Source organism: Astyanax mexicanus, chromosome 8 (genome assembly GCF_023375975.1).
Source record: "Astyanax mexicanus isolate ESR-SI-001 chromosome 8, AstMex3_surface, whole genome shotgun sequence".
NCBI lineage: Eukaryota > Metazoa > Chordata > Actinopteri > Characiformes > Acestrorhamphidae > Astyanax > Astyanax mexicanus.
The window spans coordinates 42284786-42310000 of NC_064415.1; the positions used below are offsets into that span (position 1 = coordinate 42284786).

At 37.3% G+C, this 25215-nt stretch overlaps 3 protein-coding genes across 4 annotated transcripts in view; 2 read left to right on the top strand and 1 right to left on the bottom strand.

Moving 5' to 3' along the window:
* Positions 1-934: 934 nt before the first annotated feature.
* On the bottom strand, positions 935-12374 carry nol7 (nucleolar protein 7). Its single transcript, XM_022678014.2, has 8 exons — positions 12171-12374; positions 10116-10176; positions 9875-9930; positions 7935-7960; positions 7752-7815; positions 6576-6697; positions 2082-2159; positions 935-1984 (listed from the first exon to the last, which is right to left on the bottom strand). The coding sequence occupies exons 1-8, from the start codon at positions 12338-12340 to the stop codon at positions 1911-1913; spliced, it is 651 nt and encodes a 216-aa protein (XP_022533735.2). The 5' UTR covers positions 12341-12374; the 3' UTR covers positions 935-1910.
* Positions 12375-13759: 1385 nt separating this feature from the next.
* epdr1 (ependymin related 1) lies at positions 13760-18999 on the top strand. The gene is made up of 3 exons (XM_007232503.4): positions 13760-14118; positions 16481-16689; positions 18358-18999. The coding sequence occupies exons 1-3, from the start codon at positions 13874-13876 to the stop codon at positions 18546-18548; spliced, it is 645 nt and encodes a 214-aa protein (XP_007232565.2). The 5' UTR covers positions 13760-13873; the 3' UTR covers positions 18549-18999.
* Positions 19000-20483: 1484 nt separating this feature from the next.
* stard3nl (STARD3 N-terminal like) overlaps positions 20484-25215 on the top strand; it is a 14396-nt gene continuing 9664 nt past the window's right edge. Inside the window, exon 1 of one of the 2 annotated variants that reach the window (XM_007232501.4) lies at positions 20484-20775. The gene's annotated coding sequence lies outside the window, so the exon portion shown is untranslated. The remainder of the gene's footprint in view (positions 20776-25215) is intronic. The other variant, XM_007232502.4, reaches the window with a different exon arrangement.

The window sequence follows — 25215 nt, forward strand, 5'->3', positions numbered from 1 at the left end:
AGTGTATATTATGGAGGGTTTTTTTTCAATAAGATTCATAAGCCAGAAGCAGAAATTTTTATAATTCAAATCGTTTTGAATCAAAAATCGATTTTGAATCGAATCGTGGCCCCCAAAATCGGAATCGAATCGAATCGTGAGATAGTAAACGATTCCCACCCCTATTGAACATAGTTCTACGTCACGCCACAGACCATTTTCTTCAGCCAAACCAGACAGCGCGCCAGGAAAGCAGTGAGAATTCTCCCAAATTCGGGCATCGGCTCAGTCAGGCTCCCGTTCAGGTTCGGGTTCGGGCTGACAATCTAAACTCCAGTATGCAGAACTATATTATTATTGTTATTAATTTTCCTTTCTTTTAAATAGCAGGATACTTTGACTTTTACTTCTCTGCCCGGGCTTCAGGAAATAGTCGGTAATGTAGTCATCTGTTTTTTAATACTACTTTTATTTTATATAAAGCTATGGTATGATAATCACCATATAGCTAAGTAACCAAGTCTTATTGTTAACAAAAACGAACAAAATAACGAAAACTGAAAGTGAAAGTTCTCCTTAACTGAAACTAATAAAAACGGTAGTTAAAAGAAAAAAACTAAAACAAACTGAAATTACAGATTGAATACCCTCATTTTCGTGTTTGTTCATTTATTTATAAATATAATAAGTAAGTAAGCAATGATATAATTTTGTCATATTTTTTCAAGAATAACTGAAAACATACTCAAATGTGGTATATCATGATATATATCGTTATCGTGATTATAAAACTTTCCTTATCGTGATACATGATTTTTTCCCCATATCGCCCAGCACTATAGTGGCATATAATCACAAATATTAATTGCTTAAAAAAAAATGTGAAGAGCATTTCAACAAAGCTTTATCAAAAACGTGTAGAAGGCAAAGTACACTCAATGAAGGAGACACAGCATTCAATTGTCTTGTTTGTTTTTAGAAAATAAAGCATGTACATTATTTAAAGCAAACATTTAACCAAAAATGTACAGAGGGGCTGTCTTTACTTCAGACAACAAAGAAAATCTCCTAAAAAAAATCCAACTCAAGCCTAGCTAGTACTGATCTGTGGTGTTGGAAGGGTTAAGCTGGTCTTTGAGGTGGTAGGAAAGCTGGTCATCCAGGGAAAAACATAACACACATACTGGTCTGCTTAACAATACAGGCTTTTCAAATTTGTACCACTTAAACAATCAAACTAAAACATATAAAATGCTGGCCAAGAGATAAATTACCTAACCGCATTTAACCGGTCTAGGAGTAAATTGTGTAAATGATAAAGATTCGATTTAACTAAAGCCGCTGCTTTAAAACAAAATGTAATATCTCCTTCACTTCAAGGACATATTGGGTCAGTTTCCCAGACAGGGATTAAGCCTAGTCCAAGACTAAATTCATCTTTCAATGCTAAATCTCTATTCAAAAATGATATGCAGTCCAAAACTAGGCCTAATACCCCTGTCTGCAAAACTAGTTAATAACTAATAGTTACAGCAATTTTCATACCAGCACTCAACTCAATTTAAATCAATCATAAACAAGATAAGATTACATAACTGTATTTTCAATAAGGCCCAGTATCAGAACACTATCCACTGTGACCATAATATAATACAACCAAAAACGTCCAAGTTTTTTTGTTTTACAATGACTTAAACTCAAATTACACAGTTATTTCACTATGAGGTGCTTCCACAGCCATAAGACCCCCTATAATGTTTGTCTACAGGGGGTTTGTGGCAACTCTGGACCAGTCACTTTGCCTACAGCCCTCCAACCTTCAGCCGCCGCAGCTGCTAAAACAGCAGAAAGGTCCAGTGAGGTGAGCTGGAAAGTTTTCTTTGATGTAGCCATCACCTCCAAAACATCCAATAAAAAAAATGTTCCAGCTCTCAGGTGGTAACGAGCTTCTGCCTGTGAATAAATCTCTTGTTGGACTTCTCAGCCTTGGCCTTCTGTTCTGCTCCTGCAAGGACACAGGGATGGCAGAGCCTTTTAACTCACGACTGATGGGTTTTGGAAGAAACCCAAATGCTCAATTAAAAGAAATAGACCACACTTACCCCATTTCTTATTCACAAACTGCACTGCAGCTCCCTTTTTCACACCCCTTTTCTTTTCCAGGGACAGAAGCTCAGCATCTGACAAGCAAGACAATTCCACGATTAGCAACAAACACTCCACAGAATATTTTTCACACTATAAGGCGCACTATCAATGAACGTCTATTGTCTGGTCTATTTACATATATATGGCTCACTGAATCATAAGGTGCATTTTAAGGGATAAAGATAAGGAGCTTCTGATTCAGCAGTTGGTGGTGGTGGTGGGTTAGCTAAGTTAATTAAAGCTAAGCTAAGTAAACAAAACAGTTAAAAAAAAAAGGCTCTTTTAAAGTTAAACAAGTGCTGGATATTAATCTACACAGATTTCTCCTGACAACTGTTTATTTGGGTGAGTAAAGAGCTTCTGTTTATTTACAATTAGCATAGATTCCCAAATTTCACTAGCAATATGGCTGGAGCATTAGCATTAGCGGCCAACCCTGAGTGTTCCGGTAAACCACGCAGAACACATTTCGATATACTCACCTCTGAACAGCGAAAGAGCTAGCGTGGTTAGAAGGTAATGCTAGTGCTGTTAGCAGCAGGCTACAGGCTGATAATACTCACCTCTGAACGGGGAAATAGCGGTTAGCTGCTAATGCTACTCCAGTCTCGGTGCTGGAGAACTAAACTAAAACTCCTGTATAAAGCTGTACTTCAGTGAAGAGGCTTTACTGCTCCTTCAAACTTGACTGGTAAAATTTATACATAAGATGCACTGGCGATTTTTGCATCTATGTAATGCTGCAGACCGGAAAACGTTATATATATATATATATATATATATATATATATTAGGGGTGTCACGATCTCGATATTTTATCGAAATCGAATCGAAATGAGGTCACGATCTCGAGTATCGAAGTCAAAAAGAGGATCGACGATCCCTCCCGCGCGCGCTACGCAAATAGCGCAGCGCGCTACGCAAATGGCGCGGCACCAACACAGCGCATCCTATTCATTTAAATAGAGATAGCCACTGCATGAGCGCAGTCGGCGGGAGTGTGATCACTGTTTTTATCTGTCCAACGGGGGAGGGGGAGGGGGAGGGGGAGGGGGGGGGCGGGGGTTGGGCGCGCAGGTTTTGTATCTGTATCTAACGGAGGGGTGGGTGCGCGCAGGTGAGAGCGTGTGAACTCGCTGAAATGCGTGTGTCAGTGTGACTTGAGAACACTGACTATAGATCACAGTGAGGTGGATTAAAAATCTTAAACTTATAATTGACTACACCTGTTGCTTTCCATTGAATTAAAAAAACATCTTTCTCTCAGATAAAGTAAACACAAGCGTGTTTCTGACTAAAATAAAAGCTTTTCAGGAGAGATATAAGTTATGTGTAAATATTTATAAGACAATACCCACATCACTTATCTAACCAGCCTGTACTGATTTCTGCCCCCCAATAATGCTTTCAATAACCTCTTGTAACCCCTGGGAGCCAGGGGTTACACTCTAATAGCCTTTAATAGTCTTCAGTAGCCTTTAAAAGACTTACCTGGCGGCCGTGGTGTGTCCACTAAACTCCGTAGTTATAAACATCCTGAGGTTAGCAGCGCGCTAACTGACCTGTTTACAATGTAATCCGAGCAGTGCCTCCGTGTCGGCTGTTCTAACCTGCTGCTGTTAGCTGCTTGGGCTGAAAGATGAACTGTAGTGAGCTGTATTATCCGGTTAGTGGGGTTAAAACCTTTATTTGTTTACAGAAACAGTAAAAACGGACTGGCTGAGCTCTGTAGCCCGTGGCTGGGCTGTACTGAAGTAGTGACTGAGTGAAGAGAGCGGGGCTTGTGCTGCTGCTGCTAGTGGTTGGATGAAGAACTGCAGCTTCATGTAATGAGCAGTTTCACCAGCCATCCACACACAGCTCTGATAAACTGCTTGTTTTAATAGTGCACACTGTTGCTACCAAAAAAAGTCACTAGATGGCATTACCATATATATCTTAATAAATAATAATAATAATATTTATAATAATAATAATAATAATAATAAATATATTATTTAAATTTTATGAGGCATAAAATAATAACAAGAAAAAAAAACAAGAAAATCGAGAATCGAATCGAATCGTGACCCTCAAATCGAAAATGAAATCGAATCGAGGATTTAGAGAATCGTGACACCCCTAATATATATATATATATATATATATACACATATACATATACATGATTAAATTTTTTTTATTCATTTTATTGCAGTAATTGCATTAAATCTTGTTTAAAAAAAAAAAAAATCACAAAAGTGCCTTTCCAGAAAAATGAGTATTTTATTCTTTGATTTAAAAATATCTAAAGTCAGGGCTTTTCTAACGTTTTCATTCAGTTACTTCTGTTTAATAGCGGCATATAGGCAGGACTAACTACAATAGCACATAAATGTGTTTAAACTGTTAATATAGTATTTTGTAAAATACTTATACAGATTCAGCTTCACCGCTGTTCACCTCTGCTGACGATTTTGAAACGTATCTCTGCCCATGCTGATTATTTTAAAACGTAAACGCTGTGTCTCTGTACAGCCTCACCTAGCCCAGCTTCCCTCCCTCACTAAACACTACCCCTCCCTCACCACAGTCAACATTAGGCAGCCAGAGAGAGAGAGAGAGAGAGAGAGAGAGAGAGAGAGAGAGAGAGAGAGAGAGAGAGAGAGAGAGAGAGAGAGAGAGAGAGAGAGAGAGAGAGAGAGAGAGAGAGAGAGAGAGAGAGAGAGAGAGAGAGAGAGAGAGAGAGAGAGAGAGAGAGAGAGAGAGAGAGAGAGAGAGACCAATCGCCTGCGTTCTAAATAAAGTGTGGCACGCACAGAGGAGAGACACGAAGCTCATTCAGACGCTGTTCTCTATAAAAACACAGTGACGGCAGAACCCGACTTTTCAGCCAAACAACAGCACTTCTCGTGTTCTGAAGCATCACCACTGAACTAAACACTGATCTTTAGACACACCCACTCTAACCTTAACTGACCAATCAGCTCCTTCACATGGGTATGAGAATAGACCTGACACTGCTTCAGCCCAGATTTACAGATAACTCAAACTGCACTTTTTATTCACTTTTTCTTAAGCGCACACACACACACACACACACATACACATATATATATATATATATATATATATATATATATATATATATATATATATATATATATATATATATATATATATATATAATTAGTATAATTTGAAATGACTTTCAGTTGTTGAGGCTACTCTAATATAAAGGATATGGCACTGACAATTATATTAATTATATGACAATTATAAAAGTACCAATATAAAATTTGGAGCTTTGTCTCAAAAGTATCTTTTTGATATTACCTTATGGGATGAAAATATAGAGATATATATTGTATATCGCAATTCAGAAAAATATATCGACATATAGTTTCTGTATTGGAATCCGTATTGAATTTGGGTAACACTTTACTTGGATGGTCCGTTTGATGACGCTTAACTGACATTCAACTAACATTCAACTGCATGTCTATTAAATGCAACTGAACTGAAAGGTGAAAGTACGATTCACTATTGAATGTTACCCCACATCCAACTGTAACCCAAACTCCAATCTTACATTTTAGCATTGGGTTTAGGATTCAATTTAAAGTTTAGTTTAGGGTTAAGGTTAGGTGTAGGGTTAGATTTTAGGGTTGATTAAGGGTTAGGTGTAGGGTTAGATTTTAGGGTTGATTAAGGGTTAAGGTTAGGGTTAGATTTTAGGGTTGATTAAGGGTTAAGGTTAGGGTTAGATTTTAGTTTTGATTAAGGGTTAAGGTTAGGGTTAGGTGTAGGGTTAGATTTTAGGTTTGATTAAGGGTTAGGGTTAGGTGTAGGGTTAGATTTTAGGGTTGATTAAGGGTTGAGGTTAGGGTTAGATTTTAGGTTTGATTAAGGGTTAAGGTTAGGGTTAGGTGTAAGGTTAGATTTTAGGGTTGATTAAGGGGTAAGGTTAGGGTTAGGTGTAGGGTTTGATTTTAGGGTTGATTAAGGGTTGAGGTTAGGGTTAGGTGTAGGGTTTGATTTTAGGGTTGATTAAGGGTTGAGGTTAGGGTTAGGTGTAGGGTTAGATTTTAGGTTTGATTAAGGGTTAAGGTTAGGGCTAGGTGTAGGGTTTGATTTTATGGTTGATTAAGGGTTAAGGTTAGGGTTAGGTGTAGGGTTTGATTTTAGGGTTGATTAAGGGTTAAGGTTAGGGTTAGGTGTAGGGTTATGTTCTATTTTGAACCATTTACATTCAACATAAGGTTAAGTTGCAGTTAATAGACATTCAGTTGAATGTCAGTTGAGGATCAACGAGGTCATCAAATGGACCATCCAAGTAAAGTGTTACCTGAATTTGTATCTTTTTAAATGTATCCTTGGTGTGTTTTTTTTGGTCTTATATATATATATATAAATCCTAATTCTCGAAGCGCATGACCAGATGTAAAAGGGGTCTGTGTTTCACTTACTGGTTGTTCTCAAGGTTCCTGATCCGTAGAGGCGTGCTTGAATGAAGTCCATGGCTGACTGCTGCATTGAAGAATCAGCGGACTCGTCCTTCAGCCGCATCACACTGCAGTTTCCCTGCAAACTGAAAAAAAAAAAACAAAAAAAAACATTGGATTTTATACAGTGCAAACCAAGTGTAGTCAGGGGTCATAAAGGCATGTTTAGACATTTCCTTGGTTCAGATCAAAGAAAATATTGTTAATTACTGTCTAGTTCTTTGACATTAAACTAATAGAAGTCATACAGTTTTTAAAGTTACACATGGAATTTATAATGTACATTTGTACATTATAAATAACAATGCAGCCAATCAGAGCAGAAATCTTTCACCTTCTCACACTTAACTACTTTCCTGTATTAAACCTTTCCAGGTTTTATCAGGTTTTCCAATATATAGTCTGACAGTGTTAATGAATCATAATAGTGTCAAAAACCCAAATAAATGTGTCATTAATACAATTTACCTGAAGTGGCTGTGTTTTAATTAGGGCTAAAATGGTTTTTGCTAATGGGCTCAGGGTTTCCCACAGCAGTATGTAGGTAACGCGGCCGCCCTAACAACAATTACAACAAATTACACCTGGGTTGTAAATACTCCACTACTTCTCTGTAATCTCTTTATTCTTTGGGTTGTCAGCTGAAGTTTTCCTGAGAGCATAAACGAGTGGTTCTCTCAGGTGAAGTCTCAGCTAGGGCTGCACAATATAGCCCCCACCCGCGCTCTGTCTCGCTTCCAGACCAATCAAGAGCTGAGTCAGCACCGAGCACTCAAAACCCAAGGAAAACACCTAAACAACAGTAAATCACCCCTTTAATCAGACATTCAAAAGCTTTTTAAAAGTGTTACTGTAAATATCTGTGCAAAACTGTGCCAGACTAAGGTGCACAGTGTTTACACAAGTGTTTACAAGCACGTGCCCAACCATGTGGATGGAGGACATGCGGTTACCTCGTGTTCACTCCTGCAACCATCACCCCATGTCCCCAAGCATTCATTGCTGATTACATTACTTGCACCAATATCAGCACAGCTCAGTCCCATTTCTAATTGTGCATGGTGAAGATGTAAAACATATAAATACAATATTTTTACCATATTGCCCAGCCCTACATGAGATTCAGCAACGTGAACATACCTTCTAGATGCTTTCTTTTTCTTTGACTTAGTCAGCTTCTGCTGTTTCTTGTCCTTCTCCTCATCTGCAAAACAAGACAAAACAATGTGCATTTAGACAAAGCAACATCTGTGTTTATGATGTAGAATTAACTAAGAAAAAGAATCTGTAGAAGGTTTGACGCAGATGGTTTTAAACCCTTACCTCTGTCATCTGAAAGCTTCTTTTGTCTATAATATACAGGGAACAGATAAAAAGAATGGTAAGGAGAAAAATAAAAATTGTCTATGTAGATCTACTCTTAGGCCCAATCTCATTTTAACCCCTTGCCTGATTCTGATTCTTGTTGGGATAGGGTACGCCCTCCAAACAGAGACGCAGTATATTATCTAAATTTAATTAGGGCTGGACCCGAATATTCGGGTATTCGGATATTCGTTCGTTGAGTAGGTATTCGGTTTTTAATTTTGGTATTCGGATATTCGTTTTTTTTTCTCCTTTCCAGAGTTCCACCTCACTCTAACCACTTCTGTTTTAGCGGGTCCCGTCAGAATATCTTGCGCGCGGGACAGAACTGAACTGTTATTGGCTGGAGCGGGAGTTTAATCCAGACCATGCGGGAGCAAATTAATAAATAGTTAAGAAAACTGTAATAATTGTAAAAAAAAAAAAAAAAAACCTAAAGAAAACTCTCAACGCGCAGGATGGACCGACACACACACGCACACACCGATGGTGTTTGGACTGGGGTAAGGAACGGGACCACACTATTCAGCGCTGCTGTTTTAATAAATATATAAGTAAATTTGAAGCATTAAATGTAGTTTATTTAATTTATATTAGGAACGTGGGGCGGGAGCGGCAGAAATGTGTATGTGGCGGGCGGGCGCGGGATTAAAAGAAGCAATTTTTTTGCGGAGCGGTAACGAGACAGAAACGCGGGAGCGTGGAAGAGTGGGTTTAAAAATCAGTCTCGCGCAGACCTCTATTATACATGATAAAAAAAAAATGCAGGCTCTTCGAAACTGATTTATATAATAAAACGTAAGGGGTAATGTGGCAACAGTAGGGGCTAAATCGGTTACAAAAGCCTGGCCTACAAAAATGATGTCTGAACGAATTTCCTCTTATCTAATATAATTTAAAATGGTTTAAAAATATAAAATAATTTCTAAGCAAACGAAATATTTAATAATTGAGCTTATAGCCCAAGTGCAAAAATACAAAATCAGTAATACGGCTATGCCCTGCACAATGCTTAAACCGAAATAGACCAAGTACAATAACGTCATTAACAATGACTTTCCTCTACTCTAATATAATTTAACATGGTTTAAAAATATAAAATAATTTCTAAACAAACGAAATATTTAATATTGAGCTTATAGCCCAAGTGCAAAAATACAAAATCAGTAATATGCCCTGCACAATCCGAAATAGACCAAGTACAGTTTACAATGACTGTCCTCTAATATAATTAACAATGTTTAAGAATATAAAATACTTCCTGAACAAACGTTTTTTTTTGTTTGTTTTTTTAAGCAAATAGCCTAAGTGTGAAAACACAAACAGCAATTTACTGGGCTGGCTTGCGCAGCGGAGAAACCGTGCAGCAGCCTCCTAGCCTGCTTACGCAGCGGATAAGCCGCGTGTGGGGCAGCAGAAATTCCGGGATGAAAACACAAAGAAATCTGGGCTAAAAACACAGAAAAAATATGGGGTGAAAACACAAAAATATGGGGGATAAAAACACCAAAAATCCGGGGTGAATATGTCTCGTCGGTCAGAGCAAATTGAACATTTTTCAGTGGATTAAAGGGGCCGTGATTTGCTTTTTTTTATTTATTTTTTTTTACCTCTTTTTTTAAAAACGAATATTCGAATATTCGCTTCGAATCAGTGCCGAATATCCGGAGCTCAAAAAACGCTATTCGGGCCAGCCCTAAATTTAATGTACTATGACCTTTTGTTCTAGTTTCAATGTAGTATGCCCCTTTTCTTGATAATAAGCATAAAAAAAAATCATAAGTAGTACGTCTCGAAGGCTTGTGAGATAAATGTCCATTCCAGAAAAGGAATTAGTTTAGAATTGTAGCATCATAATGAAAAATTGGATTGTTACTTAGTATTATAAATTCACTTACTTCTGTGGTACTGTATCAAACTCTTCCAAAAGTGTGTCTGAAAGAAGCCTTTTTTTCTTGAAAAGAAAAAAAAAACACACACATTAAGCAAAGCCTTCCTTCCTTTTTATTTCCTGTAAAAAAAAACAGACACGTCTCTCTGCTAATAAGTGAATATATATAGATCTATACACGTTTATAAGCAGTTTGGGTAATCATTTCATTTTGAAATGTGATGGCATGCTATAGAAAAGCTCTGTACCTTTTGTTCCTGGAAAAACTGCTGCCTTTTTCTTCTTTTCTCCTTCAGCAGCTCCTTTTCCCTAGTCACAAATAGCAAAATTACTTAAATACAGCCTGTTATTTATATACTTGAGTACCTGCTGTGTCTTAACGGATAATAATCATAATTCTGTAAGCTATTTTGCCATTTCTGAAGTAAAACAATGGAACAAATGTCTTGGACTAAAAAAATATATATATTGAAAAGGGTAAAAAGTATAAACCTAGAGGGAAGATTTTCCCCTACCCAAGGTAATTAGTTACCGTGTTATTTCGGAATAAAAGGCACACTTAAAATCTTTCATTTTTCCAAAAAACGACAGAGCGCCTTATCTATGAATTCTACCAGTCAGTTTATAAATAGCAGTAAAGCTACTTTGTTGAAGTACAGTATTATTAGGGTGAGTTTACTGTGTAAATTCTCCAGCACCAAGGCTGGGGGCGGCAGTATTAGCATTAGTCGCTAACTGCACCGCTAGCTCTTTTGCCATTTAGGAGTTGAGTATATTGTACTGTAGTCTGCATATTTGCTATGTTAAAACTATCTATTATCTAACTATCTGATAGCAGTCTGGAATACAAGAACACTCAGGGTCCCTCAGTCTAGCATTATGTCACGCTAATGCTAATGCACCCAGCCTTAGTGCTGGAGAAACTGAAAACTCATCCTTAGACAAAATATTGGAAATTTAATCTTACTGTAAATAAACAGAAGCGCTTTAATCACCCAAATAAACGTTTTTTTAGGCTGTGTAGATTAACATCCAGAGCTTGTTTGAAAAACATGGTGTTTTTTTTTTCCATAAAACTGTTCCGGACAATTTACTTATCCAGGGGAAACGGTAAGGGATTTACTGCAGTTACTGAGGTTTTTTGGCCATTGAGTCCACTGTAACTATTCTAAACTTTACTGGTAGAATTCTGAGGGCTCTGACATTTAAAATGAAGCACTGAAGGAAACAGCTGGCAAATTAATCGAGTGGAAATGCGTGAATATTAATTCGTGCATTTACACTTTAAGCTTGTTAGTAGTTTCTTTGCATGTGCAACGCTATGACCCCATCACTAGCATTGAAAGCCAGTTGGGAGAATTGGCTAAAAGCGCTGTAATTCAAGATGATGGGGGTTAACAGAGGTGTGCTAAGGTTCAACTTTAAAATATACAATGGAGAGAAAAAAAAAAAAAATATATATATATATATATATATATATATATATATATATATATATATATATATATATATATATATATTATACAAATTTATATTTATAATATAAATTATAAATATAAACGTATACAACTTTTAAAGGGTCTGTGACATATCCATTACCATGGGCTCTTTCAGGTAAAAAGTATTCCAACATCAGCATGTAAAAATTGATGGAAATATGGGAAGAAAAAAAACATAAATAAGTGAATAAATTACTACAGAGCACCTGAATGGACAGTGTGTCTTTTTTTTGTAAAAAAAAAAAAAAAAAAGAAGGGGGGTGAGCACCAGATAATATATTCACTGGTCTATACATGACTTTACTGACTACTACCTTCTGCAGTATCATTTATTTTACTTAAATCCTGAATATATGGAGATATTGGGAGTACATTATTAGTATCATGACATTTGACTTCTGTTACAAATATGGGAAAAAATGCGATTTTTTTTAATCATATTGTATGCTATTTTAATTTTCTTGCACTAGTGTATTCTTGATTTTTTTAATTCAGTGTTTTGCCATATCATGGCAGACGGTACAAAAAGAATTACAGCGAATTAAATATGATAAGGTAAGGTTATCCGTTTAGAACCTAATGCTAGTTAAGTTAGCTTAGAAAGCTTGAACTGCTCTGTGTACATATTACTATCGGGTGCCCACCACTTAATATGATGTGTTCAACACTTTTGTACGTAAAAAAAACATACACTATGTCTCTTCAGGGGCTCCGTAAGTCACAGACTCTGAAGCTGATCTGGTCCTGTAGTTAGTTACTTATGGCTCTGACTCAGAGAGCAGCACGCTGCTCCGCAGGTCTCACCTCTTAGCGGCCTGCAGCTTCTCCTCCTCACTCTTCAGAGCAGCGGATCTAGACTCTTCAAACGCCACCTCTTCAGGACCCTCATCCTCACTGGAATCAGACATTACTACACTAACTCTCACTCCTTTTTCTAACTCACACTCAGACTCCCCACGCTGAAGCTTCGCCATGCTGAGAGACGCGCTGATATCACAGACCCGAGGAGAACAGTAGCGCCCCCAGCGCTCAGGAGGAACCGTACACCTACCGACAATTAGAAGTCTGACAGGTGAAATGCAGAAATAAAGTTATTGCTAACAGGACAAAAATAAAATAAACAGCTTGCCTGGGCCATACAGCACTGCTAGTACTGCTAATCTAAAAAAATAGGGCGTGTAAGTGTATGTGTACACTGTACAAGTGTGTGGTCTGCTGGCAGCAGTGCTGGTTGTGCCAATAGAATAGATCTCTCTGATCATATGTTTTTCCATTATTCCAATACTGGATGCAGACCTTTCAGCAGACTGTGAGACAGCCCCATCCATTAGGCTGTGAGGATGCTAAACTTTCTCCCTGCTCTACCCTCTATCCCAATCCTGCCCCCAGCACACACTCACTCACTACATATGCAGTATTGGCAATAAAACTACTTCACTTGATATAATATATAATGATCCACTGGAGCAGGTAGTCATGTTATTATGAGGATGCTATAATATGTTATTATAGATCTGGCCCATATACTGTAAAACAAGACCCAGATAATAGAAGTGTGTTGAATCAACGTAATTTTTATTGCATTGAAACACTTTTTTTTAGTTTACAAAACATTTATTCCTGTATAACTTTAAAATGCACTGCCTGGCCAAAAAAATGTCACCTGGATTTTACTAAGGAAATGATTTGGGGTTGCTGCAGTTGGTCAGGTATAGGTTCAGCAAAAGTATATGCTGAAAGAATGAGGTCAGCTGTCTATCTGAATATTTTTTCTTCGCTAATGGCAATTTTTATGTGTGTGACCTTTTTTTTGGTTGCAACTTTTTTAGGCCAGACAGTGTATGTCTTCAATTTACTGTACATGTAAAGAAAACACATTGAACGAGATGAAAAAAAAATCATAAAAAGAAAGAAAACACATTAAATAAGATTTTAAAAAATCATAAAAAGCAAGAAAACACATTAAACGAGATACAAAAAACATAAACAGAAAAAAACACACTGAATAAGATACAAAAAACATATAAAGAAAGAAAACACATTGAAGGAAAACAAAAAAAATCATAAAAAGAAAGAAAATACATTGAATGAGATAAAAACATAAAAAGAAAGAAAACACATTGAAAGATAAAAACAATCATAAAAAGAAAGAAAATACATTGAATGAGATAAAAAAGATCATAACAAAGAAAACACATTGAATGAGATAAAAATATCATAAAAAGAAAAAAAAACATTGAATTAAATAAAGATATCATAATATCCTGTATGTATAAATTATGAATAGAGGTCTGGTCATTATAGTCTGGTTCTGATTGGATCCAGGGCCCCACGCGCTTCATGCAGTGAACCAATCATAGCTTGTTTTTGCCTGTGGTCTGTTTTGAGGGTCTTAGCGCCCCCTGTGGTCCGTGTTTATGTATTAAATCTGGCCTTAGCGGTTTTACCCGGGTACCGCATTTATTCTCGGTACCGCCGCTCCTTTTTTCCCGGTCTTCTTCAGTATAATGTCGGGGTCCGCTGTGTGCGCGCTGGCCCTGGGGCTGTGCGCCGCGGCTGTGTGCCTGGCCGGACCGACCCCCGGAGCCGCAGGCCCGGTTCAGCCCTGCGCGGCCCCGCTGCAGTGGGAGGGACGGACCGTGCAGTACGACCACGGTACCGGGAGGAACACCCGGGCCGCCGTCTCTTATGATGCTCAGAACCAGCGGATCCGGGTCCTGGAGGAGATACGGAAACACACGCCCTGCAAGCGGTGAGACAGTTAACGTTATTCACTCATACACACAGACAGCAGTGATAATAGCAGAGGACTGCAGCGTGCTGTAGAATAAAATAAATTATTAAAGCAGTATACATGTGATAATATATTGTTTTCTGTCGTTTATTTAAGGTAATTAAAGTAGATATTTATCTGAATCACGTTTCTGCAGTTTATAATCCTTAAAACAATGTGTAAAGCCTACACGAGCTGCTAACGGGCAGCTTAGCTCCAGCTCTGGCTCCTATAAACATATAAACAACACGTGACTCTGCTCATATTAAATCTGCAGCATTTCATCATGAGCAGAAACGTACTGGGACCCAAAAACGGCTCTAGACTTTTCTCCCTGATGCTGTCCATACACTACACGACTGTGAAAAGACTTTTAACAGACTAAAGTATGACACCCTCACATCTAAAGACTAGTCACAGACTTTTACTCACAGTCTTAAGATTTTACAAAGATTGGGATCACAATTTGCAAGACTGTAACTAGATTCTTTCTGAGATTATTTTTTATTTCCCATCATGCTTCTGATGTACTTTACATAAAATACATATTGCGTATTGAAGGAGAACTCTGGTGTAAAATGGACTTTTGGTGTAGTAAAACATGTTAAAAAGTACTTACCTTTGATGATTAGCACACCTCCATTCTCCTACAGCATTCCGAGATCCAGAAATTTAAACAGCTTCTCCAAACACCCATCAGACTGGGTGACACGGGGCATAATTTACCCCGATAAATCGCTTTTTCTACCATTACCCAGGCTCAAAGTAGCTTCACACCTCCTTGCTAGAATCCGGAGATCCCTGACATTTAAAACAAGGCATTAATAACTTTAAAACTGCACACGAAGCTTATTGAAAAACTGTGTTTACATCCTATAAAGCTAGCTTCAGCTCCTGTACTGATAAGGACAGACATATATACATAGACTCTGCATAGCGTAGCAGCTGGTGCCAGGAGGCAGGCTATGCGGAATCTATGTATATATGTCTGTCATTATCAGTACAGTGATGGCGGCGCACAAAGCTAAAGATATAGGATGTAAACAGTGTTTTTAACAAGCTTCTTGTGCACTTTTAAAGTTAGGCAGTTTTTTTTTTATAATTTTATTTCTAATTTTTATCTCATTTTATCACAATTTACAGTCAATTACCCAACCCACTCATTATGACTCCCCCATCACTAGTGATGCCCCAACACCGGGGGGGTGAAGACTATCACATGTCTACATGCGATGTCTAATGCCTCGTTTTAAATGTCAGTGCTCTCCGGATTCTAGCGAGGAGGTGTGGAGCTACTTTTTGATACAACCTTGTTGCCTTTGTTTTAAATATAATTATTGCAAAAAAAAAGAACATCATTCTTGCAAACTGTTTTTATTTATTAAACTTGTTTGTATCAAAAATAACACTGCATAATAAAACAATTAGTACAAAATAAAAAAAACTTTAAATATAATTATATAATAATTATATTTTATACTGTGTTTAAAATACTGTGCATATTAAAGTAAGAAGCATATAATGCTAAGCATATTACCTGCTAAACTGCTTAACACATTTTATAGTTTTATATGGTAGCTTATATACTAAGCCCAACAAACAGGCCTAAAACTATTTATACTGTAATTATTCCTTCTACAAATGGTGGTGAGTTCAGTGTGATTTTTGGGTCATCATGCAGAAGCCGTCTCCTTTTCATCTTCAGCTTTTTTCAGATTTAGTGATGTTTGTTTTTACTGTTTGCTGGTTTTTAATTAAATACACTCTTTTCTCTACATGGAACTGCACCACAAGCCCAAGGCATGATCAATCCACTCTCATGCTTAACAGCTGAAGAGGTTTTCTTTTCATGAAATTCTACACCCTTGTTTTTACAAACATACAAACCAGTCAGTATGTTTTAGAACACCCACATTTTTTGCATATCCCAGGAGAGCCTGCTTTTCTTGTTTTGCCTTCTTTAGCAGTGACTTCTTACTGCCACTCTACCTGTCAAACCTCCAGCTTCAAGTTTTATCTTGCTAAAACTGATCTGGTCTAGTGTTAAGTTGTTATAACACAGTGTAACTTGAGCCATCTAAGCATGTTGTGCATGATCCTCTATTTTTTACTCTAAATTTGTGAAAACAATCAAAATTATTCATGTCAAGCTTAAAATGTTAAAGCAAATGTTTCATTTGACTTTAGACTAAATGCAGCAATGGGGTTGCACGGTAGTTTAGGCCCCTCTTAAAAAAGACAGAAATCTGTCCATATTGTGTGTACAGTCCAGTGCATATATTCTTACAGAATTCACCAAAGTCTGCTTCTGCATTACATAACTAGTTCCCTTACTCCACAGGTACTTTGAATACATCTACCTGTTCCAGAGTGGAGTGCTTTTCCAGATCGAGCAACTTTCCAAGAACTGTGCTAAGCTCAATTTAACTGAAGCATGGGACCCGTTCGACATCCCGATGAACTCCACATATGAGGATCAGTACTTCATTGGTGGGCCGGGGGACATGATTCAGGTTCAGGAGTGGTCTGACAGGAAACCGGCTCGCAAACGTAAGTACAGTGTATCTTTTTTATTATTTTATTTTTTTTATCCCACTTTCCTCACAATTTAAAAGGCCAATAACCCAACCCACTTATTAGGACTCCCTCTGTCACTACTGATGCCCCAACACCATGAGGGTGAACACATGCCCCCTCCAATACATATGAAGTCAGCCAATGCCTAGTAGCCAGTGTACTCTGAGGAAACTGAAGCGCAGCTCCGGCAGCTGATGGCAAGCTGCATAAACAGGATTCAAACCAGCGATCTCCCGATCATAGTGGCAGCACCTTAGTCCTCTGGACCACTCAGAGCCCTTGCAATGGTCTCTTGACCATCTCTAATGATGAATGTGGCAAATTGTGCAGTATCTGATAGAGCACAAATCAGTAACTGCAACCCTATGGACAGCATAGATGTACAGATACATACCAAATGTCATGGGACAGGAACTTCTATACAGTTGTATACAGTTGTATAGCACCTTTCTAGACACCCAAGAATGCTTTAAAGTTACATTCCACACTCAAGAAGCATCAGCCAGTCGCACATGACGTTATCTCAACCAGAAACTGTCCATCTGGAGGACTGTATCCAGTCCCAGGACAGAGTGCCAGTCCATATCTGGATATACACACACATACGCAACCATGGCAGTTTTTTTTTTAATAATTTTATTTCTAATTTTTATCTCATTTCATCACAATTTACAGTCAATTACCCAACCCACTCATTATGACTCCCCCATCACTAGTGATGCCCCAACACCGGGGGGGTGAAGACTATCCCATGTCTACACCACCTCTTTTCAAACTGCTGCTGATGCAGTATTGCTGAGTAGCATCACAGCACACTTGGAGGAAAGAGCAGTGACTCGGTTCCGATACATCAGCTCACAAACGCCTTATGCTAATCGCAAGAGCGCCATCCACCCACCCAGAGAGAGCAAGCCAATTGTGCTCTCTCAGGGCTCTGGTAGCCGATGGCAAGCTACATGAGCAGGATTCGAAACGGCGATCTCCTGATCATAGTGGCAGCGCCTTAGTCCGCTGGATCATTCGAAGCCCCAGTTCATTCAATTTTTCTGAGCAATTTAAAGTATCCAATCTCCCTGATTTCCATATTTTTGGACTGTGGAAGTCTCCAGAGGAATCCACAGACACAGGCAGAGAATGGAAGTTCAGGACTTGAAGATCCCAATGCTTGGAGGTAAATGTGTTAACCACAAAACTAAAGAAAGATATGCAGATCGGGGCCTCCTGCAATAAATATATATGTGATTCCTGCTAGAATCGCTTGTCTGTTCACACATACAGACAGTCACAATCATTACCAGCCACTGCACTGTCCACCGTGGGTGATAATGCCTTCTATTAAATATTCCTGGTGCACATGTACCACACTGTAGATCGAGAAATATTAAATGCCCACACAAATTCAGAAATGAAATGTCCTATCCATCTGGCACCCTCTATCAGGCCTCCGATAATAACGACACTAACAAGATAACACCTCACAACTTTGCCGTAACACTCTATGACCAAGTTATATGCTGCTATCCCATGACTTCTAACATCAGTGTACACATGACATACATATAGTAGGTGTTGATCATGTTCTTGTAAACATCGCATTCATACTAATACTAATACACACTGTGATCTGTGTCTCCTTCACAGACGAGACCTGGGTGGGCGTGTACACCTTGAATGACTGCTACCCCGTGCAGGAGACTTACACCAAGAACAGCAGTGTGACCACCTCCACGCGCTTCTTTGATCTAGCGCTGGGTATTACTGACCCTGGGGTCTTCACCCCACCCAGCACCTGCCAGTCAGCTGTAGCAGAGCGTATGGATTCTGACTGCTGATCCTCAATATCATTCTGAAGGAAGCACACGATACACACTGTCCTCTCTCTACAGGGGAGCACTCTACTGTATGATGAGTTGATATTCAAAGGCGTATCTCCTGATAAAGCATAATTGTAGCTTTATGCTCCAAGAACCTTAATATTTGCACAAGAATGAAAAGGGGAGTGTGTGTAACAAAAATAACAATTCTAATTTACTGTTTTTTTTTTTTACAAGTATTACAATGTGTGTTTAATCATAGAACTTCATAATTCAGATCTGTGTAACTAAGCAGTTCTGTTTAATCTGCACTTAAATTTTATTTAAATTTGCCCACTACTGATCATTTATTTTCTTCTTAATTTTAAGGCATTTTAACATTGCTGCTATAATTTCTTAAGTTATATTTTGTTGCAAATGCAAAGCTGTAAGTCCATGATGCAATTGAATAAAACCATATTATAAGCAATGGTCTCTTTTTTTTATCAGCATTAAAGTTGCAATAGAATGCATTTATTCAGTATTTAAATGTATCCATGATTTCCAAACAGAAGGTACAATATATGTACAGAAATACTGGGACACCTGCCCAATAATTGATTTTCAGAAATGAAGATGTTTAAAAAAACAAACAAACATTAATTCAGCTTTTGTCTATTAGATTTGGATAATCGCAGTGAGGATTTAGTTACATTCAGCAGAAAAAAAGTGTGCTCAGGATGTTTGATAATCACTAATTTCTAAAGGTTTACAGTTTGTTTCTTCCATTTACATAACTTTCGTAAACTTTAGTTTAACTATAGAAATATACAGTTTAATTCCAGATCACATTTCCTTAAAAAACAGTAAAGTGAATTTGTATATATGTCAGTTATTTCTTAGTAAAGAACCAAAATGTTAATTAATACATATATTTATATGCAGGACATACCAGTCAAAATTTGGACTCATAATCTCATTAAATTTCTTTATATTTTTTCTTTTCTAAATTGTAGAATATTAAATATAGGAAAACAAATAATGGACACATATGCCTATAACAATCCCCTGACCTAAACCTAACTGTTCCTGTATAGCTGTATATAAGAGGTGCATTCAAACTTTTGACTGGTACTGTACATTTTAGTTAAGTTCACTTGTTATATGATGGACTAGTTTATGTAAAATAAATAAAAACTGTAGCTACTGGCTTACTGAAGAAACAAAACTACACCTCCCACAATTCCATGCCTCACAATCTCAATCAGCTGATATTATACTACAACTCCCACAATTCCTTCCTCACAGTTTCACATCAGTTTCTGAATCCGTTTCTTTGATTTTGCTATTTATAGTTATATGTTTGAGTAAAATTAACATTGTTGTTTTATCCTATAAACTACAGACAACATTTCTCCCAAATTCCAAATAAAATATTGTCATTTAGAGCATGTATTTGCTGAAAATGGGAAATGGCTGAAATAACAAAAAAGATGCAGAGCTTTCAGACCTCAAATAATGCAAAGTTCATAGAAAAAGTTCATATTCATAAAGTTTTAAAGAGTTCAGAAATCAATATTTGGTGGAATAACCCTGGTTTTTAATCACAGTTTTCATGCATCCTGGCATGTTCTCCTCCACCAGTCTTACACACTGCTTTTGGATAACTTTATGCTTTACACTCCTGGTGCAAAAAATCAAGCAGTTCAACTTGGTATGATGGCTTGTGATCATCCATCTTCCTCTTGATTATATTTCAGAGGTTTTCAATTTGATAAAAAAAATCAAAGAAACTCATTATTTTTAAGTGGTCTCTTTTTTTTAAAGAGCTGTATGTGTATATGCACATATATGTCTATGCACACTACAACTCCCAAAATTCCTACTCAAAGTCCCGATCAGCTGATGTTAAACTACAACTCCCACAATTGCTGCCTCACAATCGCGATCAGCTGATGTTATACTACAACTCCCACAACTCCCTCTTCTAAACAGAGTGTGTTGGGTTTGATGGTGAGGCTGTGGGCCCTGAGGGAAGTTTGTTTGTCGGGCTGATGCAGGAGCGCCTCCAGCTCCCGCAGCTCTCAGTGCTGAGATTAAAATCCGAATTAAAGACTGTCAGGAGATCAGCGGCGCAGCTCCGGTAACCGGACTGAGGAGGAGTAGGAACGGTGGCCTGACTAATACTGAACACTAACAGCAGCGCCGCTGGATCTCCCCGTGTCTCTCGTTTACGGTTACTGTCCGGTCTTCACTGTGAAATACGGTGAGTAACTAAAGGCTTTATATTATCATACTGTAAATTTAACACACAGACATTAACTAGCGCTGCGTTTATAACCAACCGCCGAGGACCGCCCAGCGACCAGCTAACGCTAATTAGCTCAGATACAGTTAACCTAGCTAGCGTTAGCTTAGCTCGCCTGTTTGTTTTTATAACTTAGTGTTGTGTCCTCTTAAGTGATTTTCTTCAGAATTAGTTAACTCATTAACTGAAATAGACAAAAATTCATACACACTGTATTTTAGCTAACCCAACATACACAGGTTAGCTAAGCTAAGCTAGCAGTCTATCCAAGTTACGTTAATTTGTCATTATACTAGTTAGCTTGACTATTATACGAAATTCTGCTTCAACTAACCAAACAAACTAGTTTAGCTAGCAGGCTAACTTAGCTACATGATTTTAGTTAAAAGCTGAGGGGACAGGTTTGCTGTCTGTTAGTTAAGTTAGTTTTTTATTTGGCTAGTTAACCTTCTATGGCATACATTTTATTTTTGGGGGAAATATAACGTTACTATTTGAAAGCTTTGGAGTCACTTTGAATATATCAAATATACAGTTAAATGTTTTGATAATAAGCTAATTAATTGAATCAAATGATTAAGAGCCAGGAAGCACCTAAAACAAGCAGGAGTGTTCTAACTAACCTACCTGTGACACCTGTGAAAAAACTACTAACGTTACACACATGAAAAAAATACAGTTTTAGTAAGTTTACAACAAGAATACAGTAAGAACATAAACAACAGCAGCAATACCTATTTCCATCTTTGGTTACATACATACGTCTCGTTGTAATGGGTGTAGAAATGCGTTGTAGCATTATATTTAAAAAAAACTGTGTTATGGTATGGTATGGTGTAATAACTAAAAATATGGTTTGTTGCCCAAGGGCAATACTGCCATAGAGGGCTTAGTAAAACAGTGAGAGTTTTATTGTTAATTTGACGTGCTATTTAATGGAATACAAATTTGAGCGTTTCAGACTTTTTTTTCAGTAACGTTATATCGGGGGAAGCCAATACACCAGCTAATTACACACAAAATAATGCAATATTCTAAAATCTTCATCCTGTGCCCCAATTAAACCAAAACATAAATATCACAGAAAAATTGTAACTACAGGTATCAGAAACACTTTGAGTACCGGGTCCTCTCGATCTGTGTTTCCTGTTGTGGGACACTGAAAAGCCAATGTTAAAAGGCCTAAATCACATCGATTGATATTATAAATATCCACAGGGCAGAAAAAAAAACAAAGACTAAATTTGCACTTAATTATGCCTTTTTTAAATAGGCTTGTGGATTTTATATGTAACAGTAGATGTTATTATTAAAATCCTATATATTTTTTTTTTGTCTTTTTGTGATTTTTTTTCACCTGACTTAATTTACCTCTTGCAGGCATTCTTTACCTGGAGTCTAAAATGGAAGTTTCATAATGATTAGACCAATACCAATAACTTAATAATAATAAAATCTTCTGACATTGTGTTCCATTGAAATTTAACAATGTCTTTTTCTTCTTTGAGGAAAGTGAGGAATTCTTTTTTTCTGACAGTTTATCAGAAAGACACTAGTTGTTCATGGTTGTCCATGGTTATCTCTTAGTCCAAGCCTTTTCACCCATTTTTGCCTGATTTGAAATACTTAAAGAACTGTCCTACATTTAGGAAAATCATAGTTTCCACATTTTTCTAAAATGACAAGCAAAGATTATAAACTGTATGTACACATAATTATCATATTTGTTGAGGAACCAACATTATAAAAATAATAATTATTTAAAAGGTAGCAGGATTGTTTTAAAACAATGTCATAAAGCACAGTGTCATTAACCGGACGATGACCTTTCAGTGGCCCCTTTACATCGGAAGCTTCCTTTTTGAACATTGTTCGGCCCCCTATTCTAAGATTAAATATCTGAGAAGTCTGGTGATTTTGATCACAGTACATCACCTCATGTGTTAACCCACTGTTTAATTTATTGAAATTTATTTGAGGAAGACCTACACCAGATGAAGTTGTGTCTCCATTAATCAATCAGTGTCCCACATTAAACAGGTCACCATACCTTTACTTTCTGTTTAAGACCAGTTGGTCATCTCGTCATAAAATCAGGTGACTGAAAATGTGTTTTCCTTTCAGTCGGTTAAGGAAGTTTGTTATTGGAAACTGACTGAACTGAAAAGTATGACTGAACTGAAAAGTATAGAACACTAAAGCCAGTAAATATAGTGAAAAAATGATCTGTTAATTACAAGCAATTTCCAGACAGGCATTTTTGATGCAGTACTTTCCATATCTACAGTGCTTACCATGTCTACACCTATGCAAAACTTTTAGGAGCAGTAAATGTTGTCTCTTCTTTGGCATGCTAACAAACAGGCTTTGTACTTCCTTGTACTGATAAAGCCTGTGTGTCTTACCTTTTACTGTAATAACAAGTATGTGCAAACTTTAGATATAGGCCTAGCCTCTATGTGAAAGTGCTATTATATAAAATTAGGTTATCAACTATTTAAACAGCTGTTTTAAGGATTCTTATTTGTTTTGTTAAGTCCACCTGTAGAGATCATGTGACCAAATTATCTCATGAGAATCTCTAGGTCTCAGCAGCAGTAAATGTGCTTAATCTGCTTTATCAAAAATGGTCATGGTTCACTTTAGGGAATTTAATCACAGCAGCGTAACTTCCACGCAGACGCCAAGTTTGTAAGAATGAGGAAGCATGTTGGCCTATTGCTGTTATACTTTTCTATTCCTGTTTCTCGCTGTGTCTGCGTGTGTGTACTTTTAGCTTGTTACACCAATGAGAGTTCAGATGTGTGTGCCAAACTGATACCTGTGTTCTAATTTTATGACTTGAGATTCTGCAATGTCCAATGAACACCTAAATAATTTAGAGAAGACGAGGGTTAATGGGAATTGGCCAGATGAATCCGAAATTAAGCTCTTGGGCATCAGTTCAACTCGCTGAGTTCGGAGGCTCAGGAATGCTGGATATGACCCTAAAAATACTATGCCCACTGTCTGACATGAAGGTGCAGACATGCTGTTTTTGGGGCTGTTTTTCTGATACTGGAAGACTTCACTGCATTGGGGGTCTGATGAATATACTGCAGAATCTTGAATGTGAACCTGCTGGCCTCTTCCTGCATGATAACAATGACCCGAAACATATGAACAAGGCAATATTAATTAGACATTCATCCTATAGAAAATCTGCGGAGAGGGCTCAAACTTTAAGTTGTCAAGCATATTTTGCTCTCCTGTAAAGAGGAGGGGGCAAAATCACCCCTGAGATTTCCTCAAACCTAGTGACCAACTCCCAGAAACATCTGGCCTATGTATAGTGTTGCTTGAGGATCAAATACTTATTTTACCTAATCAGATACAAATAATTTTATAACATTTATTCATGGATTTTGTTAATATTCTTTCTATTTGTTAAAACAAACATACCATTAAAATGTAGACTGTACACATACAGCCAGCATGGGATAAAATAATTATTTTTTTCTTCACTGTATCATGCTAGTTCTGCTGTGTTCTGGTATTCACAATTTTGGGCTTTGTGACGTTCTCTTTCTCTCTCGAATTCTCGAGAATTCCCCCATGATGTGCATTACTTTTACATATTCTACAAATATTTGAGTCAGATGTGATAAACAGTCACACACTGTTATGTTATATGTTATGTTTTTAACATCTAGTGTTTGAACAAGTAACTGTAGCGTATTGTGACCTCGTACAGAGGTGCAGCAACTTGCAAAATCTGGATCATATGATCTGACCAGCTGAATTTTTGGCTGAAAATCAAAAACACCAAGAAACTAATCGATTCTTTCATTTCTACTTTTGTGTGTTCTTGGTCTGTGCATTTTTAAGTTATTGACATGATGTAAGTTTGACTGTTGTTATTTACGTTGTGTTGAAATTTCAGTGAAGATGATAAGGATGATTTATCACTGGACAGTAATGTTTCCCTTGATGTTCTTTACTTTGTGCACTTTCGGTATCCATTTAGCATGAATTGACCATTTATAAAATCTTCTAAAGTGAAAGACACTAGCAGGTGTCAACACACTTTTGAACATATTATTAAAAGATACTATTTTTTAAAGCCAACAAAATTTGTATTGTGAATCATTACAGTCCCTTTAGTGCTAAAATTGTGGAAATCACAGGGTGTCTCACGATACTGTATTATAACAATATATTGCCCACAGTAACGGTGATAGATACTGTAATTCTGTGATTCTTAGTAAATAATTAGACTATTCTCTACCATATTTTAAGGCATCTGTGTTACTAAAGAAGATAAAATACTCCTAAAAGAGCAAATACCAGAAATTATGGATTTATTGTTGTCAGTTTAACAAATTTGACAATTGATATTTTTCACAGCATGTTTACCCT

Bases quoted from the DNA above. Each gene is read 5' to 3' on its own strand.
- nol7 (XM_022678014.2), bottom strand. From the start codon at position 12,340: ATGGCGAAGCTTCAGCGTGGGGAGTCTGAGTGTGAGTTAGAAAAAGGA. The intron at 7,961-9,874 runs GTAAGTGAATTT...TGTATATTATAG, and splicing joins TTTGATACAGTACCACAGAA to ACAAAAGAAGCTTTCAGATG. The intron at 6,698-7,751 runs GTATGTTCACGT...TTTTTTTTTCAG, and splicing joins AAAAAGAAAGCATCTAGAAG to TTTGCAGGGAAACTGCAGTG.
- epdr1 (XM_007232503.4), top strand. From the start codon at position 13,874: ATGTCGGGGTCCGCTGTGTGCGCGCTGGCCCTGGGGCTGTGCGCCGCG. The intron at 14,119-16,480 runs GTGAGACAGTTA...CTTACTCCACAG, and splicing joins AAACACACGCCCTGCAAGCG to GTACTTTGAATACATCTACC. The intron at 16,690-18,357 runs GTAAGTACAGTG...TCTCCTTCACAG, and splicing joins CAGGAAACCGGCTCGCAAAC to ACGAGACCTGGGTGGGCGTG.